Below are 21,731 nucleotides of genomic sequence, written 5' to 3'. Positions count from 1 at the left end.
TGAAGAGAAACCCAGGCCTAACGGCTTGCTCTATACGATATGAAGGACGTTCGATAAGGGTTGTGGGATAAAACCGCACTGAGCTTTCATCTCCTATTATTCACAGTTCATACGGATGCAAGAGAGGTAGATGAATTGGTAGCTGCCCATATTATCACGACACCGACTTTCGTACACCTTCTACGTACAATACTTGTACATAGGTATTTTACTCTTAACCGCCTGATGGCGACAGTGCCCGCCTTCGAATCTCGTATCCCCAAATGTGCTTGCTCCTCGACGCTCTCCAAATGCTCGCTCGCGGTGCAATTACAGCCAGAAAAGCGCTAACAAATATACCTGCCTCGTGGCATAAACAAAGCATAGCCCTTCGAATGTCACCGTCTCCCGTCTCTAGGTAGGTGAGATTCGTATAGTACAACAGACAGTCGCTGTGTCCTCGCTCTCATACCCACTGTCCCATTAGACCGTTTTTTGATACTTCTCATGTCCTTCCTTCTTTTCCCCATCATCTCCATAACAATTAACCGACTTTGTCTAAGCTTTTGTTTTTACAAGAAGGGGTAAAGGGCTTCTCACGCGCGCGTATCATGTTTTGAAAGAAATATGGACATCGAAGAAATGGGAAAGAAGGAGGCCCAGGGCACGCCCATGAGACATAAAAATAATGACAAGTGTTTTCATCAACTGGTATCCGCATCCGCCAAAAAACACCAATATTGCCTGGCCGACTAAGACAGGAACTTGCTGCTCTTCTTCTTCCCGAGACCGAAGCTGAAGCGTTCCTTGAGGGGATGCTTGTCGGGCTTGTCTTTGTCAGGAGCCGCAGTCTCGGGCCCCTTTTCTTGTGTCTGCGGCTGGGTCGGCGAGTGGCTGCCGCCATTTCGTTGAAAGAATCCCTCTGTAGGAGCAGCAGCAGAAGACGACGCAGCAACGCTACTGCTCTCGCCCTTGTCGCTCCTGTCGCTCCTGTCGCTAGCCTTATCTTTTTCTTTTTCCTTTTCCTTGTCCTTGTCGCCCTTATCCCCCCCTTTATTCAAAAACGCCAGACTTTTTCGTGTCATGGACTTGCTACCCCGGCTCGCGCGGTTGAGAAATCCCGAGGGCTTTTCATAGCTCCCTACCTCGGGTACCGAGTCGGCAGTCTCCTTCTTTCGCTTCTTCCCGTCTTCAGCTGCCAGCAACTTGCTCTCCTGGAGAGCCTTTTGCAGCTGCTCTTGTTCGCTTTTCTGTGCCTCTCGAATCTTAGCCTGCTTTTCGAAACGTTGTTTTTCGGCAATCCGAGCCTGCTCCTTCTCGGCCGCTTTACGAGCCTTCTCCTGGGCTTTCTGTTCCTTCTTATCCCGCAGCTTGTCATCCTTTGACTTTGGCGGAATGGTAGCCGCTTCGTCTGCTGCCGTCATAGCCGCTGGAGCAGGAGGCGGTGCCGCCACCAGCGGGTGTATTTCGCTTTGGTCTGGCTGGACCGGCGATAATGGTAGTGGAACAGTGCTGGCAATATCGCCCGGGGCCGACTGGGCGTGACCCAAGGTTGGCATTGCATCGTGGCCCTCGTCAAGGGGTGGCAAGGGTTGCGTGTTGAGTTTCGAAAGAGGGACTGTGGCTGTTCCGTTTGTTTGCTCCGTAGTCCCAAGGGCCACGTCGGCCTTTTGGCTGGCCAACCTCACTTCTTCTGGTCCTTCAGCGTCCATTTCTTCCCGTACCTTATCAAACTCTACCTCCTGGTAGAACAAGACGTAAGCACACGCCATTCCCGGCTTGTCGCCGAAGAAATTTCTAACAAAATGCTTGTCGACGGGCTCAACCATCTCGTCGTCAAATAGCAGCCATCCTCGGTCTTTTGTCTTGATGACTGATACATAATGGCCGTGGTAGGCATTACCACCAATATGGATAACCACAGCGTACAACTCGTACATCCTGTCCGGGTCGGCAGCATCGTCCGTCGTGTTGAACATGCGCAGGTGGTATGGGTACACGACTCGATGGAAAAGCTTCTGGAGCCGGCTGTAGTCCTCTGTGTACTTAAATCGCTTGAGATGCAAGGCCAGAACCTTGGGTAGTTTCTTGATCTTCATTCGCTTTTCCGCCTCTTGTAGCCCGCCGCAGTGGTCGCAGTGGAACTTGTTCCTCTCACATAGCATTTCCTCGGCGGAGAAATTCTGCAAGCACGACGTCACGGACGAGTGCTCCTCAAGATCTATTGAAAGATCCAAGAACGTCTCGTCTCTCTGTGATGCCGTCTCGCAAGTGAGGCACCGAGTTTCTGATACTAGCACGCCCTCAAAGATGTCGTGAACCCAGCCTGTCCCGGGAGTCCGAGTGCCGGACTCGGCCTTGCTCTGCAAAGCAGTCGACGCGCCTAACGCACTATGCACTGACTGGGCCAGGCCGTCCTTGTTCCTGCTTTCGTCCCTTTCTTGCATACGCTTTGCATTAGCTTCCACGTTTGCGATGACATCGTTAAGGACGAGGCCGTAGAATTCGTGGGCATCCTGGTGCTGTGAATTGCGGAACAGCTCGTTATCGCGCTTGAAAATGTCCAAAAACCGCTGGGGGCTAAGCACGCCTGTTCTGGTGTTGCTTTCGATCAGGGCCGTGAAGATATCCTTGAGCCCCGTAAAAGTACACTCCTCCATCCCATAAGCATCGGGGTTCTCCTGGGCGAGCTCCAGCACGGGGCCCCTAATCATGGACTGTTTCTTTTTGTACTCTGGCGACTCGGGCCTATCCTCGGGTCGCACAGGCTGCCCGGGGAGGGCCTGGCCGTTCACAGCCTGCCTTTGCTTTATCGCCTGGGCAGATGTTGCGGGCTTTTGCCCTTTGCCCGCACCTCCAGCAGCCCCATTCGCATTCGCCTGGACCGGAGCCCGTATTGAAACATTAACTTTTCTGGGTTTTCCGTCGGGTGTATCCGAGGGTGTGAAGGGCGGATATCGGACGACATTCTCCCGAAAGGGTTCCGAGTAGTATAGGGCCTGGACGATAGAGTTGCAATAGCTATTTCCCAGTTAAGACGCGACTCTGCTGTTGGTGGTAGGAGTTAGGCATACCATGTGTTCCCAAACTATGCGGACAAACTATGTTAGCTGCGTGCGCATGCATTGCTTGCAGTGGGCGAGCGGGCGTCCCTAGGGCGCATTGCTCACGTTTTCTAAGCCAAAGAACTTGTCACTGCCGTCCTCTCGAACGGGCCCCGCATTCTGGAGGAGCTTCTCGAGGGGCGTCAGCTCCGGCGCAGGCTCCTCCTTCTTATTCTTGGGCGCGGAGTTGCTGTCGGCTTTAGAGATTCCCTGAGGAGGGGAGTGTTAGCAGTTGGCGGCAGGACTGTCTCGGCAACCCAACTACATACAGTGCCAGCGCCCTTGAGCTTATTGAAAAATCCCGCCATGGCGAGCGTCGAGGTTCGCGGCCCGCCAGCGCAAAACTGGGCAAGCGCGGGTGATGGCGTCGGGCCGGCGCTGGTGAGGTCGGAGAGGTGAAGCGCAAGGCACGCTTCGGGCGTGTTACGGCGACAAGCGCGATGCCTTCTACCATTCGCAAAGGTTGGAGCGCGAGAGTAGCTCGATACGTCGTCTGGAGGAGGTCTAGGGGGAGAATGGACCGGCAGAAAGCAAGAGGGCTCGCCAATCTCGTTGATAACGGCAATGACGCGCGACTGCGGCGCAATAGTCGGACAGGCGCTTCAATCGGCGATGCCTGGTAGCTCTGCCCGGTATGTATTGTGCGACCTAGTCTGTCTCGTCTGGGCTGTGCTCGCAGCCGTCGGTCGAGTGGCGTCGCCAAGAATAGAACTTGAAGCAGATGGCGGACTTAGGAATTCCGGGGTCCAACCTGACTAGTACTGGACATGTACAGTACCTGGTAGGTATGGTACGGTGGCCACTGATCTGGTCAAGCTATCGATACTTGTTGCAAAAGAGCGGACTGGACACAATCAAGCCAGAAACAAGCTGGAAGCAGACAACCACAGCTGTGCTGTGGCGGGCGAGCGTGTAGGTATGTGCGTGCGTGCGTGCGAGTAAGCGAGGAAGGAGGAGGGTCGTTCGCTTTGCAATGAATGAATGAATGGCCATGCAGGTGGTAGTTCCCGTACCGTACTTTGCATGTCAATATTGCCAAGTACACCCGACTGTAACCCCGTACGGTCCCCGTAGGTACTCCGTAAGACCCCATCGAAACCCATCGTTTCCAGAATGGCGCCGTCGTGGGGTGTGGGCCCAAACGCGCCACTGGCACCCACACGGATGTTGCGCCACTCACTTGTCTCAACCCTTCTTCTAAGGCAGTCGGGTTGCAGCATACCCTATGGCCTTGAATTGGAACTAATTGCTTACGAAGGATAACCTGTCTTTGCCCATCGCCCGTTACTTATTAAGATGGTAGGTACCTTTTTACGAACTAGGTAAGGTAGGGCCACCTAGGTAAGGTATGCCTATATACTGTACCCAATGAAAGGCATTCCGTAGCGAACGTGAACTCAAAACTGGAAGGAGCTTTGGGGCAGGCCGAAAGACGCGAGGCTTCGTTACTTCGTACTTTAACCCCGATTGATGCCCTCCACTAGACGCCCTGATACCCCGGAAAGCTAATGGGATGCTAGCAACCACTCCTCCCTCTTTTAATCCGCCGTAGTGGTTCGTCTTCAGCTATGGCCTGCCAAGTTCAGAGTAGCGCGTAAGTCCGTTTCCTATCTCCTCTGGGGCTGGGGAGGAGGTAAATGCCAACTGCCAACTGCGAACTGCCACAGCCGCCTTCGCGGCAGCTGTGGTATCCACTCGGGAATTCGTGGAAACTATGTACATACCCATACGCTCAGGCTTTAGGGGAAATCCCCAATCATCATTTACTATGTTAGGAAGCGACGCCAAAGCAACCAACGGCCCCAATACGTTGTCCCCGTACAACTTCGGCGGGATATTGAGCCAGTTGGGTAAAAAAGATTCGATGCAATGAAACCTTAGATGTTTGCCATGGCACGTCTTCCTTCGTCCCCGAGAGTGTGGTTGCAATATCGGGTCGTCATGTCAGGAAAAGGTCAGTGCCAGTGGGATGGGTTTCTGGCCTTCCCAGCGGGGGGCCAGCGCTGGGCGATCACGATTCGCCCAGCACGACATACTGCGGCGCTCTTAAGGCCAAGGATATCCGTACCACGATGACGGACAACCGTCCGTCCCAGTCGACGGCTTAGCCCAAGACTGTGGGGTAAATCTAAGACATCCGTCAGCCACCTTTTGGACATTTCTCGCTTGCCTCTCTCGTGAGTCTCGTCCCTTTACCCGCCGCCGCCTTCCCACGCCTTCGGTGTTTCCTTCTTTTCCGCCCTGTTCTTGGCATTGTCGTCACACCGGTAACTCGCTAGCCGAAAGAGCGCAGCAAAAATGGCTCAGTATACGGAATACAGTACAACCTAGAGTACATACCTTACATATCTTACAGCTGGTCATGCCATGAGTCGCAGGTCTTCTACATCGAACGGACACTTATCTTATTACCTTACATCACCCTGTAACCAAGGTACCAATAGCCACTAGGTCAGTGCTTCCAGGTTGTTCCAAACTGTCGGATTATTTCCGCCGTTAGGTTGTTGCCCCGCGCTGCCCGTAAAACAGGGCCGGCGTTGCGGCGGAAGGAAGACAATCCTAGCTCGGCCGCGCAGAAAAAAGCAGTCGACGGTTCAAATATACTGCTTACAGCAAGCAGTTCTGGTCCCCCCTCACTGTGGCTCCGTTGCAAACCAGTGGGACTATCAGGTCAAGTGCAGCAGTCACTTGCATCACATTAGCCCCGCGTGGACGGACCTGCGATGTTGCGGGACAGACTTCTGGAAACGTTCTGCCTGGCAGTGGCTCTTCGTTGATTGGCCCTTGCCAAGCGAGAGGCGAGCAACCTTGGCCTCTGGAACGACATGCAGTCGACGAATAGGGCAGTGAGCGCCGACTCGACACCACACGGGCTCACGTAGGGCAGAAGCAAGCACTGCTTGCCCAGTGCAGCACACAACAACTCCAAGACAGATGAGATGGGAACCGCACTTGGCGCCGTCTGACATATGACGAAATCGAATCTAATGCGCGTCAGCCAGTGAGACGTGACTGCTGCTCTGCTCTAGTAGGTAGGCAAGCCCATGGCATGGCCTTATTGAGCCATTGCATACCTACCCGAGCCTGTGTATGCACATACCGGACGTATGTACCCATTGCACTGCAGCTCCCTTATATATGCAGAGCTATGGTATATCGAGTAGATATCGAAGGTGTGTTTTGGTGCGGGGTTGGCCAACAACCCAGCCAAACCGTTGGCGGCCTTGATATCACCTGCAACGGGCAGGCCGGCACTTGCAACGCGCGCATCACAATAACAGGGCGCTGCATTGCGATAAAAAGTAGACCAATAGGTTGGGCTCATTGAGGACTTTCTTCTCGTTATTTTTACAAAGCTGTAGGTCTTGTAGTTGTAGAATTGCGGTTGAAAAAGACTTTTTCCTAAATTACTGCTAACTACCCCCTAATCTTTGCCCCCTAATCTTGCCCCCTAATCTTGCCCTATATTTTCCAACATAGCCAACACCGCCAACACAGCCAATACAGCCCAGCCAAAACAGCCATAACTACTATATAGGCTGCTTCCGTTGCGATCTAATAAGCTTCATAACCTTGTCAAGCGACGCAGAGCCTTTCTCGCGGTCCATCTGCTTGGCTACCTCATATTCTGTAAGCCCCTTAACCACAGCACGGCGAGCCACCTCGTCAACAATAACCTTCCGGGTCGAATAAAACGCCTTTCAAAATTAGGCCTCCAACGGGCACCCCACCGTTGCTCAAGAGAGCTTATGGATGGCATGCCTCCAATGCCCTCGCGCCAAATTTGAATGAGCTCAACGATCGATGTTGTGTTCCGTGGAAGCCGGTAAAGCCGTGGAGGCCGGTTATTTGAAGTCGAGTTTAAGGTGACTGGCACGAGCGGAGAGCGTATTGGCTGGCCTAAAGACTGTGGGAGAGAAGGTTTAATAGGTTGTGGAGGAGAGCCCTGGTCTTGATTTTGTATGTGATGGAATTGTTGCGAGGTGTGCCTGCCGTTAGGAGTAATAGAAATATTCCAACTAAGGTGGCTAAAATTATCGATTTTCCGCTCGAGGCGCTCGAGGCGCTCAACAACCTCATAATACCTTTGTGTACCAAGGCGGTCGGTAGCTGAGAGCTGTGTTGTTAAAGTACGGAGCTTTTCCGAGACAGCCGGTATAACCTTCTCGATCGCTAGACTGTGTGGATCTTCCTGTATACCACGACTTACCTCTCGCACACGGGTAGCAAAGGCCAGGAATTCAAGCGAGTGGAAAACTAAGGACTCGAAGATTGGGTGGTCTGGGAATTCCGCCATAAGAAAAGGAGCATCTTAAAGAAGGACTAAATGTAACCAATCGAGTAACTCAAAGAATGCTCCAGCCGCTTTGTTCTGCTCTGCCTCTTTAGATTCGAGTTTTGCCTTCCAACTATCCATCTCTGGCCATATTGCAGCAGTTAAGCTAGGCGGGGGGATAATTGTAGCTCGTGGAATATAGTATGAGCCAGGCTAGTCAGGATCAAAGTTAGCAGTGGCCCTCATAAACTCGCGTGGCAAAGAGGTAACAGCCGGTCATCTGGTCGCTATTAGTCCAACGGCCAGTACGACGGATACTAGCCTCCGAAACACCGGCAAGGTCTGCGTTCTGCGAGCTGGCGATACGAGGTGCGTGCGAGGCCTTAGAGGTGATGATATTACACCTTTCATAAACCCGCCGAGTCCAGGAGTTGGCTGTTTGTGGCGAGAGCTGAGTAATTATACTCTCTTTCGATTGGCGGAGGAGCTTGATATCGTACCAATCCTCGCTTCTAGTAAACCGGGGGAATGGCTCGCCCTCGCATTGCCAACGCCAAAAAAAACCAAAAGGCGAGGGCGCTGATAAGGCACGCCTTGGGATTTCGATGGCGGAGAGCAGCACCGTATTCCATTCGGCCGTGCTGGTTCGTCTTCCCTTGCCGCATTAGGATTACGAGGGCCTTTGTAGGACACGCATCTTGGGTCCTTTGTACGCCGTTGTTTTGCAGGTCGAGGCAAAAGCAGTCGGGCAGCTCAATTGGGAACCGATTACTTAACCGTAAGAGCATATGGTTCCCAAGAAGGAAGTCAACTTGCGTTCGGAAGGCTCACCCAATAGCCTTCCGCTCCTGCCAAACAGCAGTAGTGTGGTCAAGGATTTGGGACGGTATATAGGAGTCTTTGATCGTACCCTCGCCTCGATCGCCTCGCTCGCTCCACCTCTTCGCCCAGGTCTGGCGGAGAATATTCTCCTTGAGAGCCTTGAGTGTAATGCCCTGTGGCTGAGGGGCAGGGTTCTGGCCTCGCGTTTTCTGCTCCTCGTAAAGGCGCTGGATGGCCGAGATGTAGGTTCTCACGCTGTTATATTGGAGCTTGAGTTGCGAGAAGACGGGGCCGCCTTCGCCTTCTGAGCCCAGCTCGTAAGGCACAGTGGCCTCCTCCCGCTTCCGCTCAGCTGCAGGCCTCTTTCCCGTACGGGGGGCGCGCTTCGTGATTGCAGTCATGAACAACAAGAGCTTCCCCTCGTCAACAAGTTCGCCAGGCAGAGGCGAGCCGTCCCAGGGGACCCAGGCCGACCAATCTGCAGGGATAGGCGGATAGTGCACAGCACACCACTTTCTCCATTCCTGCTGCTTCGGCGCGTAGGCCCTCGTCGTATTCTTGGGCTGGTAGAGCGACTGATCGAGGAGGAGTTCCTCGATGACGGCCCTGACGTGGGGATCTTGGTCCTACGCGTCCTTTTCGGCCTTGGCCGTAGCCGCCGTGGGCGGTAGGGCAAAGGTCAGGGCAGGTGCCATGGCGCGCGTGGGTATGTGTGCGTCTGTACGTGTGTGTAAGTGGTGTGTGTGTGTGTGTGTGTGTGTGTGTGTAAGTGGCCGGCTTTTTGAAGGTCTTGCCTGCTGTGTAGGGCTTCAAGGATACAGAGGAGAAAAGCGGGGTCTAGGCAAAAGAAAGGGTTAAGCAGAGGTCTTCCGAAGGGCCATCGCCTTGGGAAGTTACTGGGTGCAAGGGCTGAACCAACACTGTTACCGCCAAATATACGCCAAGATGGTGGCCAGTTACTCTTCAAAGTCTCCCATTCAAGAAAACTGGTGAGCTCCAAGTAGCGCAGCTTCAGCATGGGCTCGCAATCACGCAGAGAGAAATACCAAACCTCTCAGGCTTTCCACAGAATTTAATATGCGATATCTGATCTCCTTGTGTGGATCCTGTCTTTACCCAGCTGCCTGCCGGCCTGGTATCGCCTGTTGCACCATAGTATGTAGAGTGGTACATGACATCAAAACAGCCCATGCTTTACAGACAAGGCCTCGTCCCTCCAGATTCACCTGCGCCGTCTCGGAGGTTCAAGATAAGTTAAAGACTCTCAGTTTATTCCTAACTAAGCTCATTAGATAGACGGCTATCGTACAACACTTCCCGGGGGAGGGAAAGGGGGCCCAAGAAGAAGCTCCATCGACTAGACGCTGCAGATCTAGTTTCCGGATACATTGACGACAACGACGACGATGATGATGGCTATAGGTGGTGATGGGCATAGACAGTCTTTCCATGGCGGACCCCCCTCCCCTTTTTGGCCCCCTTCCTCCCACTGAAATACTCCCCGCGCTTTATGCCTCATAAAAACCCACCCTAAAATGCCGGTTCACAGTTTTATTTTTCTCTCATACCACAGATATTTTCGCCTTTAAAGTCTGCCAAAGAGGGGGAAATGTGAATAGATATGAAAAAAGACATAAAAATAAGGCTAGGTAGTGTATCGTTCCATGAGGAAAAAAGGGAAAGGGGTGGGCGCACTGTCCACATAACCCTTCTCCCTCCTCTCTCATTCTCTCTCTCAGACAGCTCGTGTGGTGTAAAGCTGTCTAGCTCGAGAACCGGCGCGTGACCTTGGCGATGACTAGACAGAGAGAGCGCAGGTTAGCGAGGTGTCCTTCCCCATCAACAAGACACGTCACACGAAGCAAGCAGCATAATAAGCACTTGTCTCTCTCTTGGCTCGCTCCCCCAATGAATGCGGTCTGGCAGGGCTGGTCGGCGAGTGGGCTTACTATGGAGAGCGACGACGCTAAAAATGAAGACGAGCGACAGCACCAGGACGACGACGGGGTCGACCTTGAGGCCAGGGGACTCGTCCGTGTACAGGCGCAGCATGGTGCTGCTGGAGCCGCCGGCGCCGGCGGCGCGCGTGCTGTTTGGCCGCGCATTCGCAATCTTCTCCTTCTGGTCGGCGGCGGCGCGGCGGCGGATGGCGGTGCGGGCGCCTCCGGGCGGCAGCGACGCGGGGCCGCCGATGCTGGCGCCCGTCGCGACGTTGGCGGTACCCGTGGGTGATGAGGCGCGAGGGGAAGACTGCGGGCGAAGCGTATTAGTTGCCCGTCTATCTAGGTCGAAGTTTCCCGCCGCCGTGCGGGCCTTGAGGTAGTTCCAACATCACAGCTGGCAGATACTCGCGTTCCTCCCAGCGATGGACTGGACTCGACGTACCATTGTGTGCGGAGCTATTAGAAATAAATAAAGGTGGGCGAAAGAGTCAAAGGCGTGCTGTTAAAAAGGAAAGTGCTGAGCGAGCGGGGCGATTCGATTCAAGGGTTCATGGGTTGCCGTTCGGTTTGGTAATGGTGAAGCTGGGCTGGGCTAGATGCACAGTAGTTCCTCGTCGCCCCTAAAATGGGATGATCCGTGTTTCTCCAATTAAGGCCACGGTTTGGCAAAGCTGTAGCGGTCGCGCTCTGGAGATTCTGCCGCAACTTTGTTTTCCCGGCAGCCGAGGGCCGCGCCTCGGCTCAGCTTCCAATTGCGGCTGTCCGAGCTTCATTGGTCAAGCAGTCGGGATGTCAGTGGATGGGTCGAACGCACCCCGGATTCTTCGCCTGTCAGGGAGCCCCTCCTTTGTGCGATCTGCTTCGAAATAAAAAGACCCAACGACTTCCATGTAAATTAAGTGCAGGGCTTCGTGGAGAGAATGCAGCATGTTTGCGGATATGTTCTCTTCACTCCACAGAACAGTAATTGCTATTTTGTACCATGTTCTAGACTGCTTTCAAATGTCATTACCAACTTCAGATTTGATCAACGTGAATGACCTTGACTGTACCTGGATGGAGCTGACCCCACGATCAGCCACATTCCATACGTCCACTAATTCCACATGGACTCACGTTTCTCGACACGTAGGAGACTAATTCCAAGACGTAATAGCAGCTATAACCACCATTAGTTGTTAGAGTGAAGCTGGCCCCTGTGTCTGAGCCTACATATCTCTACTACCTCTCGCCCCTCTGATAGGCCTCGTTCCTGTTTTCCTGCGTCTACTCGTTTTGCTACGTACTAAACAAGTCTTGAGTGAGAACTAAACGCCGCCAACCCCTAGCACAGGTGAGAAGGACATCTACAAGACTAAGGGACAAGCACATAATACTCTTTTCTTCACTCTCTCTTCTCATATTGCTCGAGCTTCGCCTCCCTCGCCTACCTACTCAACCCTCAGAGCCAGCAGTGAGTCCTCGCTCTCTGTCCGTCTGTCTGCCTCAATATACATATATGATGAAACAATGTGTGCGCCCAGCTGACTCGAAATAAAACTAGGATAGCCACAGGGAAAAGTAAAATTGAAAAGGAGGAGAGAAAATTAACAAAAGAAAAAAAAGCAGACAGGTAGACCTCTGGAAGGGGGATGGAGGAGACTGGGTGAAGTTTTTGTTGCCAAACACAGACCAAACCAGAAACGCAATTGACCCCTTCTTCCCTTAAAATAAAAACCACAACAAAGAAAAAAAAACGAGAAAAATGATATCTGGCAATGCTCTCTGCCCCCCACTGTCTTTCCTCCCTCCCGCTCGCTCTCTGCGCTATACCAAATTTCCCTCGAAGACCCTCATTTTGTTTTTTCAAGCTGAGCAACACCCCGTGCTCTACTCATTTGTCACCTTTTGGTTTGCCTAGCCCAAGAAATATGGGAAGAGCGACTCGTTACACCTATCCACCTTCGCCTCTAAACAAGCAACCCTCTCAAGTCGGCTCCATCTTCTTCCTTCTCTATGGAAGGTGGTTAAGCTGGTAGGACGATATTCGACCCGCCATACCATATATGAAGTATTAGACAGTATGACGCGCAATAACGCCTTGCTTTTCGACAAATTTGACCGGAACGCCCCCGCTGTGGTGGGCCTGAGCCAGAAGTGGTGGGCAGACATGTAGTGACGGTAGTAGAAAGAAAAAAGAAATTAGAGACGGGGAAGCTTTAAAGAGTGACGTCGAGGACCAAGCTAACGTCCTGCACATTAGAGTCGGCGAGATCTTCGAGAACTGGAATTAGGTCCAATAGCTCGTTGTCGTGCGCATCGGAAAACCAACTACTGATTGGGACAGCGTGTTGGGGGTGGAATATGTATGATGTTGGGGAGTTATCGATGATGATTGTGTCTTTCAGGTCCCGTCCAACCTGCGACAGGTCCTTTACGTAATTCCCCTGGTGGTTGTAGCAACTCTCTCTGAAGAGTCGGTGGTGCACTACTTTGTGAATGTCCAGCTGGTCGAGGAGCGGATCTCCATACTGAGGGGGGAAGTCAGCGTTTCCCGTTGGACACTAACAAGGTAAGAGATCTTTCATACCTTGGATACTGATGCGGTGAAGACAACGACCTCATAAAGCTCGCCAACTCTCTTCATGAATTGGTCCACGCCCGGCCGCTTGATAACGTACACGTTATGATAGTTGCCTTCGATCTCTACGGGTATTGTGAAATCGGCTTGGTGGAGAATCTAGGACTGTAAGTAACGATATTAGGGAAATAGTGATCCAAACTAAGGTCGCTAACCTTGAAGGAGCTGTGGACTAGTGTTTCATCCAAATCAAGCACCAGGCATTTTTTGCCCTTGAACTCGGGTGCCTGAGGGGGCAGGAGAAATCTCTGAGGCTGCTCGGGAACGAATACAGGAGGCGTCTCTACTGCCGTGACGATAGGGGCATTGGGAACAGGGGGAGCCGGCAACGCAGATGTGGGGACAGTCCTTGCCTGGGGCTCATCTGCAGATCCCGCTGCTGATTGTGACCCTTGTTGCCGTGCGGCGTCAGCGTCCGGCATAGGAACGTCACCTTCTGCGTCCTTCTCAGAAACAACCTCGTCAACGTGGTGCGAGGCTGGATTCGTTGCTGGAGGTGCTTCTACCGAGATTACAGGACTGCTCGAGCCGGCGCTAACGAGAGTCGTCTGCTTGGACTCGTTATCTCTCTCACCGCCAACGGTAGATTGGTCTTGTGTGCTGGTTCCAGAAACACGCTTTCCGTTTTTTGACGATTCTTGGGATGTCTGCGGTTGCTGGGTCGACTCTTTCTCATAGAGCTGCGTCTTGCTGTTAGAAGGCTGCTCTGAAGGAGTCGCGGTCCTCCGGCTGGCCGTCGCGGGTCGAGCAGGTATCTTATCGAGCTTGTGACTGGGCACTTCGGGCTCTGTATCCAAGCCGTTCGCGTGATCCGGCACCCCACAGCACCCAAAGATGGCGAGGAATCCGGGGGCTTTCTTCTTCTTGTGAGATGCGGCCGCGGGCGAGCTGGGCTCGGAATTGCCCGGCGTAGCTGTCGGTCCTGTTCCAACGCCTAAACGGTTACTAGACGCGCTGCCATTGCGATTTCGTCCTAACATACTTCCTTTCGACTCCTTGGAGTGTCCACCAATGCTCTCCCTGGGATCGCCAGCAGTCGCACCGCTCAAGCCCGTCGTTGTTGGTGACGGCTGGATTCTCTGTGATGAAGATCGAGATGGCACCGGTAGGAGTCCACGGCTCTTTTTGGAGCCAGCGCCGTCCTCGGGCGCCAGCATCTCTTTTTCCTTGGAGCTCTCCGGAGCGGCTTGTCGTCTCTCTTCTGTACCCCGGGCCATATCGCTAGGCGAAACAGGCTTATCGAGGCTTCTCAAGTGTGAGCCTCGGGGATCTTTTCGTAGAACGCAGTCAGCATGGGGAGCTTAACAGAATATGGCTGCAGGTGTTGTTGCCGATTCAAAGCTTAGGCTTCAGAATTAGAATAGCAGAAGTCAACTGCCAGCCATCACGCACGCTAGCTGCTACCGTAGCGGCCAATGAAAGTCACATCGTCGGGGTGGCGCGGGAAGCAACAGTGATTGCTACGAGGCAAGTCGAAAATCGACAGCACGTCTTCGCGGCCATTTCGTGGGAAGCGAATGCGGGTAACCAACCTCGATTTCAGAGTCGCGGATCTTAGTGTCCCACGGCGCAGCCGAGCCCCTATCGCCGCGGATTGTATGGCCCTCGAAGGCCGACGCTCTAGTACAGAGCCACCTTCTCGCCGTTGTTGAGATCGCCTGTCACAAGATTTCGGGTGCGCGATGAACTTAGAAAAATCGCGACAAGGCGGGATCCCGTCGAATGCAAGGGGGAAATTGGCGCGCAGGGCCGACCGGAGAGCGGAGGCGAGGCAGCAACGTGCGTCTATTGCCCGAAGCGACGGCAGAAAGATAATCAAGAATGAATATCAACGTCCAAAATTGCAGGGCAAAGATTCAAGTAGAGCGAGCCGATGGGGGGCCGACGGTCGACCAGGTGTGAAAGGAGGAGAGGCCGTATCAGAGGCTGAGGAAGCCGTCAAGCGGAAGCGAGATGATTGACTTTAAAGGCAATGGGGTCGTGTTCTGGGATGGTTCAAGGCGCAGAGGAGAACGACGGGGGGGGACAGGGCGACGAGAGTGGAATAGTGGGTTTCCCGAAGAGATTAGCCATTGGAACAGGACGCTGCGCACGGGGCAATTCGATGGCACAAGATAGCGCAGAACCAGCGGCTAGCATTTAGCTCTCCATTTTTTGACGGCGGGCGAGACCCCACGCCCAAAGTCCACTAACGCCCCTCATCGTCTTCCCCAGCCAAATTGGTACCCATCCTCCCAGCTGCCCGAAATTCGAAAGGGACCCGCCGCGCCTGCAGCTGGCTGGGCCATCCATATCCAGGGCATGGATGAAGCCTCTTGGGGGGGGTGTGGTGTGTGGTGTGTGTTGTGTGTTTGCAGGTCGGCCCCCCAATCTGAGATGAATTGGAAGGGCTCTTCAAATACTGTACGGATAGACTTTTGCCTCACGGTGCCGCACGCCTGAATATGCACGATGTATCTAGGAAATTTTCGATCCTTTTCCCTGCCGGACGAGCATCCATCGATATCCGGGTTTGCAGTTGGGGCTCAACCTGCGCGCGACAGCCTTCAGCTTTATTGACATGTTTGCTCCTCTGAAACGCAATGGCTATCGTCGTTTCTTTGAAGTCACCGATCACCGCAGATCATCTAGAGCTGCCAGTTTCGTTCTTCCGTCCGTTCTCCGCAAAACCCGTCATGGATAATAAACAGTATGATGATAAACGTCTGCCCCCATCCCGGGACTTCTAGGGGGCAGTCGCAGTAATAAGCTACTAAAACTGTACAGGAGGTGCGTCTTAGCCGCTAATAAGGAAGGGGAATGTGTGGTCTCGACAAGCCAGCGGCCTAAACAAACCAACATTCATCAACGCAGCAGAATCGCCTAGTTTCCGTTAACTTGAAGGCGGCATATTTTATCGCCACCAACTCATTAGCGAGCCTCCAGCGCAGCCCCCGAAGCAGAACGAGACGAAAGGCAGCCACCTAGCATGGGCAGCGCATTCAATGCTGGGGCTGGTTGGGGTCTGCGATGGGACTGCTGGCTGGTTTCTGTGATTGCATGAAAGGCTAGTCGCCCAATTGCCCTGTCAGAGAGGCCCGGCTTCTCTCCACGGCCTCCACAGCTCCATTCAAGCCGAAGGCAGGCCACTCTCGCCCAGCCTGCCGCTGTCGCTTCTGTGCATTTTCCGGCCGGGGATCGCTGGGAAGTGGAAAGCCTGAAGCCTGAACGAGACTGCTCGACGGGGACGAGCGTGGAAGAGTGGTCGGGCTTTGCTGATTGGCCGCGTTACCGCCCGGTACGGGACCCCTGCGCCTGCGGGCCACTCACCGTCTCCCACCACCGCCGACGCCGCCCTGCTCGCTGTTGCATCTGTGAGTTCGCCGGACGAGGGAAAAAGAATTACGGAACCGGGCGGGCCTCGCCTGATAGACTTGCCCGCCGATTTCAAGACACACTGGGTGCCACGTAGGCGATATACATGTGCATTGAATATCCTCGAGCTTGGTACTTCAACGACATGCCTTATTCGCCATTCAATCTCGAGTTGGACTACAGAGTTTCAGAACTCGGCTAATGTTTCTGGACTTGGGTGACAGGTGAAGGACGTATCAACTATGGACCGAGTACGGAAGTGCCTTTCAAAAGTTTTGCGCAATGCCAAGCCAGCCACACCCCTTTAGCTGAATGATCAGCGACCACACCACATCTGGTTTGGCCACGTAATCTTACCCCTCAACCCCGCTTCCACAGCTCAACAGTCAACACAACGATCAAGATGTCGCCAAATACAGATATTTCCATGCGTGCGCTTATAGTTACCCTCAAATCTCCTATTGTGGGCCTTTCTTCGGCCGATGTCTTTGCACAAACCGGGGTTTCCGTTAGTACCGTCAATCGAATATATGCCAGGGCTATTGAGCGTGGATTTGATCCAAATATACGGCCCTTAATTATTAAGGATGAATGGGTTGAAGATGCCCCTCGCTCTGGCCGTCCACGAAAACACACCCCCGAAAATACCGAGAAGGTTATCGCCAAGGTTCGCAAAGATCGATATGGCCGTGAGAAATCCTGTGCTGATCTGGCCGGTGAGCTCAGTACCGAGGGCCTCGACATCTCAGCTATCACAATCTGGAGGATCCTCAAATTAGCAGGATTCAACAAAACGAAGCCAACGAGGAAGCCTGGATTGACGAAGAAGATGAAGGAGGAACGACTGAAGTGGTGTCTTGATCATAAAGATTGGACTTTAGAAGATTGGAAACGTGTTATTTGGTCTGATGAAACTTCTATTGTATTACTTCATCGCCGAGGAGGATATCGTATTTGGAGGAAAGCTGATGAGCGTTTTCTTAAAAGCTGTATTCGTGAACGGTGGAAAGGATATTCGGAGTTTATGTTTTGGGGTTGCTTTTCGTACGATCAAAAGGGGCCTTGCCATTGTTGGCTTCCGGAAACAAAGGCTGAAAAGGAGCAAGCTGAGAAGGATCTTGAGGAATGGAATAAGGAGTTGGAACCAATAATGCGTGAAGAGTGGGAGTTGGATACCAAAATGGGAAGGCTCTCTTTGGTTACGAAACGAGGCAGAAAACCACAATGGCGATGGAACAAAGCGAACGGCAAACTCGTACGAGAATCCAAGGGAGGCATCGACTGGTATCGCTATCAAACCAAGATCCTTATACCAAAGCTTATCCCTTTCGCCAAAAGCTGTGGGCCGAATACGCTTGTTCAGGAGGATAAGGCTGGCGCACACGCTCATCGCGCTCAACAGCGTATATACGATATCCATCAGGTACTCCGCCTCCTCTGGCCAGGTAACTCACCTGATCTTAATATGATAGAGCCTTGTTGGTTCTGGATGAAGAGAGAAACAACCAAAAAGGGAGCCCCAAAAAGCAGGGCTGAGGCTATTCGAGCATGGGAACATTGCTGGAACGAAAAACTTACTCAGCAGCGTATTCAAGCCTGGATTGAAAGGATTGTTGAGCATATACAACAGGTAATAAAGTGCGAAGGAGGTAACGAGTATCGAGAGGGCCGGAAAAGAATAAGGAGCTAGGGGGCCAAGATGGCCAGGGTCGTATGTAATTAAAGAGGGTGGCTTTCTTGGCACTGCGCAAAACTTTTGAAAGGCACCTCCGTACTACATACGCATATTGCTGTCCTCTAGGGAGATGCCCCGCATGCATCTCCAACGGGTGACGGTCTGGTTTCCCGGGACTGTCCTCCATCCAGTACCATGCCGTCCCCGAACGCGCGCGCTAGGTATTACGTTTGCAAGTCCCGGGCTCCCCTTTCCCCGTCTATGCTAGGGCGGGAGTCTCGGCCCGTGAAGGTAAAACGCCTTTGGGCGTACCGATTCTTGTCGTAAAAATAAATCAGCTGGTCGGACGGGCTCGAAGTCCAATGCTCGACCAATTGCGTATTGGACTTCTAGTCGGGCAGCAGAAGTGTCTCTCATTGTTAGTGCGTAACCACCTTACCTACTCTGTACGGCCGTTCTCTCTCGGTACATACCTACACAAACGCCCTATCTGCATCTGTCCATCCCTTTCGGCTCTTTCTCAAGGGACCTAACGATGTTCTCTTCTACGACGAGGCCGGCTAAGAGCTTGATCGAGGAAACGGTCAATTAGTTAACAACAGAAAGCCAGCCCTAAGCGCTCTCGTCTCATAGGCCCAAATGCGCTTTCGTCGGAACCACCCGACTTCGTCTGAACCCCCAAATCTTTGATGCACTGTATGATGTGCGTTGTGATGGACGGCTACGCGCTCAGCGCTGTGCCGGAACTGCTGATTGGCACCTACTCCAGACCCATCTTTGAATCGGGATAGCTTGATCTGGGGTTGAGGGGAGGGGAGAGACGATTTTGGGGGGAGGGGCCGCTGGGGACTGGCTGGGCCGCTGGAGGAGGCCCGATGACGTTGGACCCCCCTGCTATAGCTTGCGTAGCACCTCGGGATGTTCGCTGAGTAGTGCATCACATGCCACTAGTTCCCACGCACGGGATCGGACAACGTCTGGTCGTTGAGCGACCGCACCAACTAGGAACGCAAGCAACTTTGGAAGCAATGTTTGCCCGGACCGACGGACAAACGTCTACCGGAGATTGAAGAACACACGCAGCTAACCGCGTCTCGCCTGCCCCGACGACTGTTGCTTTCCATCCTCCCTTTCAACCAAACGCTTCTTAACGAAGCCCGTCCGTCATACTGATCGGCAGACCTGACTCGCAAGCTTCAACGTTTCGCATCGTACCGGTACAGAGGAAAACACATCGCACCGCATACTGATGCCAGCGGAATAGCGCGCTTGGTCCCCCAGAGGATCGGGAACAAAACACATCGAATCTTCGCACTGCATCCCGGTCGCGTGTACGCGCAGCACACCTAGCTATGGCGGCGCAATCCACGCTGCGGCACTCGGTTGCCGAGGAGGCCATCGCCGCCTTTGTCGACAAGTACCGCGACATGCTCTGTACACGCTTGCGCAGTACCTCAAAGGCGACACGCCTGCTCGCCACGCTCGCGCTCGCAGCATCCATCATATTAGCTGGTGAGGGTAGTCGGCGGTGGTGGAGAAACCGGCGCGTGGAGAAAGAGGAGGGCCGGAAGCTGGTGCGCACAAACTCGTGGCTGCAACACAAGGACGGCTCGCGCACCATCTATGTGCCCTACAAGGATGGAACCTCCAAGGTGGTCATCTCCAAGACGAAGCCGCTCACCTTCGAGGCCCATCGCCGGCTGTTTTTGAACCCGCCGAGAGTGTCGGGACTTGGGGACGGCCACGTTCCAGCTGCCCAGACAAAACCCGGGCTCAACCTCGCCTTCCTCCATCAATTCCTCAGCCTGTTAAGCATCATGATCCCACGGTGGACCAGCAAGGAGGCTGGCCTCCTGGTCAGCCACGGCGCCTTTCTGATGCTGCGCACCTATCTCTCTCTGGTAGTTGCCCGCCTGGACGGTGAGATCGTGCGCGATCTCGTGGCTGGAAACGGCAAGCAATTCCTCTGGGGCCTGGCCAAGTGGTGTGGGCTCGGCGGGTTTGCTTCGTACACCAATGCCATGATCAAGTACCTCGAGTCCAAGGTATCCATCGCCTTCCGGACACGTCTCACACGCTATATTCACGACCTGTACCTCAATGACAACCTCAACTATTACAAACTATCGAATCTGGACGGAGGCGTTGGTCAGGGTGCAGATCAGTTCATTACTCAGGATCTCACCCTGTTTTGTGCCGCGGCTGCCAATCTCTACTCGTCGCTGGGTAAGCCTTTCGTAGACATCTGCGTCTTCAACTACCAGCTCTACCGCTCGCTCGGTCCGCTGGCGCTCACGGGGCTTCTGAGCAACTACTTCCTGACCGCAAGCATCCTACGACGGCTGTCTCCGCCGTTCGGGAAGCTGAAGGCTGTAGAGGGACGGAAGGAGGGTGACTTTAGGAGCCTACACGCGCGGCTTATCGCCAACGCCGAAGAAATTGCCTTTTATGGCGGTGCAGAGATGGAGAAGACGTTCTTAAACAAGGAGTTCAAGTCGCTGAAGAATTGGATGGAGGGCATCTACATGCTCAAGATCCGGTACAACATCCTCGAGGACTTCATTCTGAAATACAGCTGGAGTGCCTATGGCTATCTCCTGTCTTCGCTTCCCGTCTTCCTGCCGGCTTGGGGAGGCATTGGCGGAGTGTCGGAGCAGGCTGACCACAGTGAGAAGGGCGGTCGTGAGCGCAATCGCATGAAGGATTTCATCACCAATAAGCGCCTCATGCTCTCGCTGGCCGATGCTGGCGGCCGCATGATGTATTCCATCAAGGATCTCTCGGAGCTGGCCGGATACACTAGCCGCGTCTACACACTGATATCGACCCTGCACAGGGTTCACGCCAATGCGTATTACGTCCGAGGCCGCGAGAACGAGCTCTACTCACTGTCGGATGTCCAAGGAACCATCCAAAAGGGGTTTGACGGCGTCCGCCTCGAAAACGTGCCAATTGTTGCCCCCGGTCTCTGGCCGCAGGGAGGCGAAGAGCTGATTGAGTCCCTTTCCCTGATCGTCCGTCGCGGCGAGCATCTCCTAGTAAGTCTTGATAAACTACCTTTGATGATTAAGAAGACGTTGCTGATACAAACGACCACCTGCAGATTTCCGGGCCAAATGGAGTGGGCAAGAGCGCCATCGCCAGGGTGATTGCAGGGCTGTGGCCCGTGTACCGGGGGCTTGTGAGCCGGCCGAAGCAGCCGGGCGAGGATGGAATCATGTTCCTCCCGCAGCGTCCGTACCTGAGCATCGGAACGCTCCGGGACCAGGTCATCTACCCCGACGGCGAGGCCGACATGCGCGAGAAGCGCAAGACCGAGTACGATTTGAAGAACGCCCTAGACTTCGCCCGTCTCAGCTACCTGCCCGACCGCGAGGGTGGCTGGGACACGCGCAAGGAGTGGAAAGATGTGCTCAGCGGGGGCGAGAAGCAGAGGGTTGGCATCGCGCGGCTGCTTTACCACGAGCCCCAGTACGCCTTCATTGACGAGGGCACAAGCGCCGTCTCGAGCGATGTCGAGGGCTTGCTGTATGAGACTTGCAAGGAGAAGGGGATCAGTAAGTTTGCATTTCTTCCATCTTGCTCGCTTCGCCTTGTTTACTCTGGTGTGTGTCTAACTGGTTGCCAGCTCTGATTACCATATCCACACGCGCTTCGCTCAAGAAGTACCACACATACAATCTCGTGCTGGGTATGGGCGAGAGGGGCGACGAGTGGGAGCTGCAGCGCATCGGCACGGAGCGGGAGAAGATGCACGTGGAGCGAGAGCTGCAGGATCTGCGGGAGCGCCTCTCGCAGGTCGAGAAGTGGAAGACTCGGCGCGAGGAGATTGAGAAGGAGCTGGCCAAGGTCTGGGTAGAGGGCGGCGATGACCTAACGCCGCCTCCCTATGCAGAGAAAGAGGGCGACGGGGACGAAGGGAGCTCGGTAGTCGATGTCCCATCGGCTGTGGTGTAGA

At 53.9% G+C, this 21,731-nt stretch overlaps 4 protein-coding genes across 4 annotated transcripts; 1 reads left to right on the top strand and 3 right to left on the bottom strand.

Moving 5' to 3' along the window:
* Positions 1-253: 253 nt before the first annotated feature.
* On the bottom strand, positions 254-3,664 carry B0T26DRAFT_89958 (uncharacterized protein). Its single transcript, XM_060448143.1, has 4 exons — positions 3,353-3,664; positions 3,150-3,293; positions 3,054-3,067; positions 254-3,000 (listed from the first exon to the last, which is right to left on the bottom strand). Exons 1-4 carry the CDS (start codon positions 3,389-3,391, stop codon positions 732-734), a joined length of 2,466 nt encoding a protein of 821 aa, XP_060303853.1. The 5' UTR covers positions 3,392-3,664; the 3' UTR covers positions 254-731.
* A 6,280-nt stretch (positions 3,665-9,944) lies between these two features.
* Positions 9,945-10,569, bottom strand: B0T26DRAFT_671186 (Sec61beta family-domain-containing protein; the record flags this gene model as incomplete). Its single annotated transcript, XM_060439290.1, has 3 exons — positions 9,945-9,979; positions 10,131-10,431; positions 10,567-10,569. 3 exons carry the CDS (start codon positions 10,567-10,569, stop codon positions 9,945-9,947), a joined length of 339 nt encoding a protein of 112 aa, XP_060303852.1.
* Positions 10,570-12,322: 1,753 nt separating this feature from the next.
* B0T26DRAFT_737447 (HAD-like domain-containing protein) lies at positions 12,323-13,961 on the bottom strand (the record flags this gene model as incomplete). The annotated part of the gene is made up of 3 exons (XM_060443448.1): positions 12,323-12,634; positions 12,694-12,843; positions 12,900-13,961. The coding sequence occupies 3 exons, from the start codon at positions 13,959-13,961 to the stop codon at positions 12,323-12,325; spliced, it is 1,524 nt and encodes a 507-aa protein (XP_060303851.1).
* A 5,164-nt stretch (positions 13,962-19,125) lies between these two features.
* B0T26DRAFT_746809 (ABC transporter transmembrane region 2-domain-containing protein) lies at positions 19,126-21,730 on the top strand (the record flags this gene model as incomplete). The annotated part of the gene is made up of 3 exons (XM_060444746.1): positions 19,126-20,811; positions 20,877-21,330; positions 21,402-21,730. 3 exons carry the CDS (start codon positions 19,126-19,128, stop codon positions 21,728-21,730), a joined length of 2,469 nt encoding a protein of 822 aa, XP_060303850.1.
* Between the last annotated feature and the right edge of the window lies 1 nt (position 21,731).

This window comes from Lasiosphaeria miniovina (genome assembly GCF_030549165.1).
Source record: "Lasiosphaeria miniovina strain SMH2392-1A chromosome Unknown B0T26scaffold_1, whole genome shotgun sequence".
Taxonomy (NCBI): Eukaryota; Fungi; Ascomycota; class Sordariomycetes; order Sordariales; family Lasiosphaeriaceae; genus Lasiosphaeria; species Lasiosphaeria miniovina.
The sequence above is the reverse complement of the archived record's forward strand: the minus strand, read 5'-3'. Positions and strand labels throughout refer to the sequence as shown.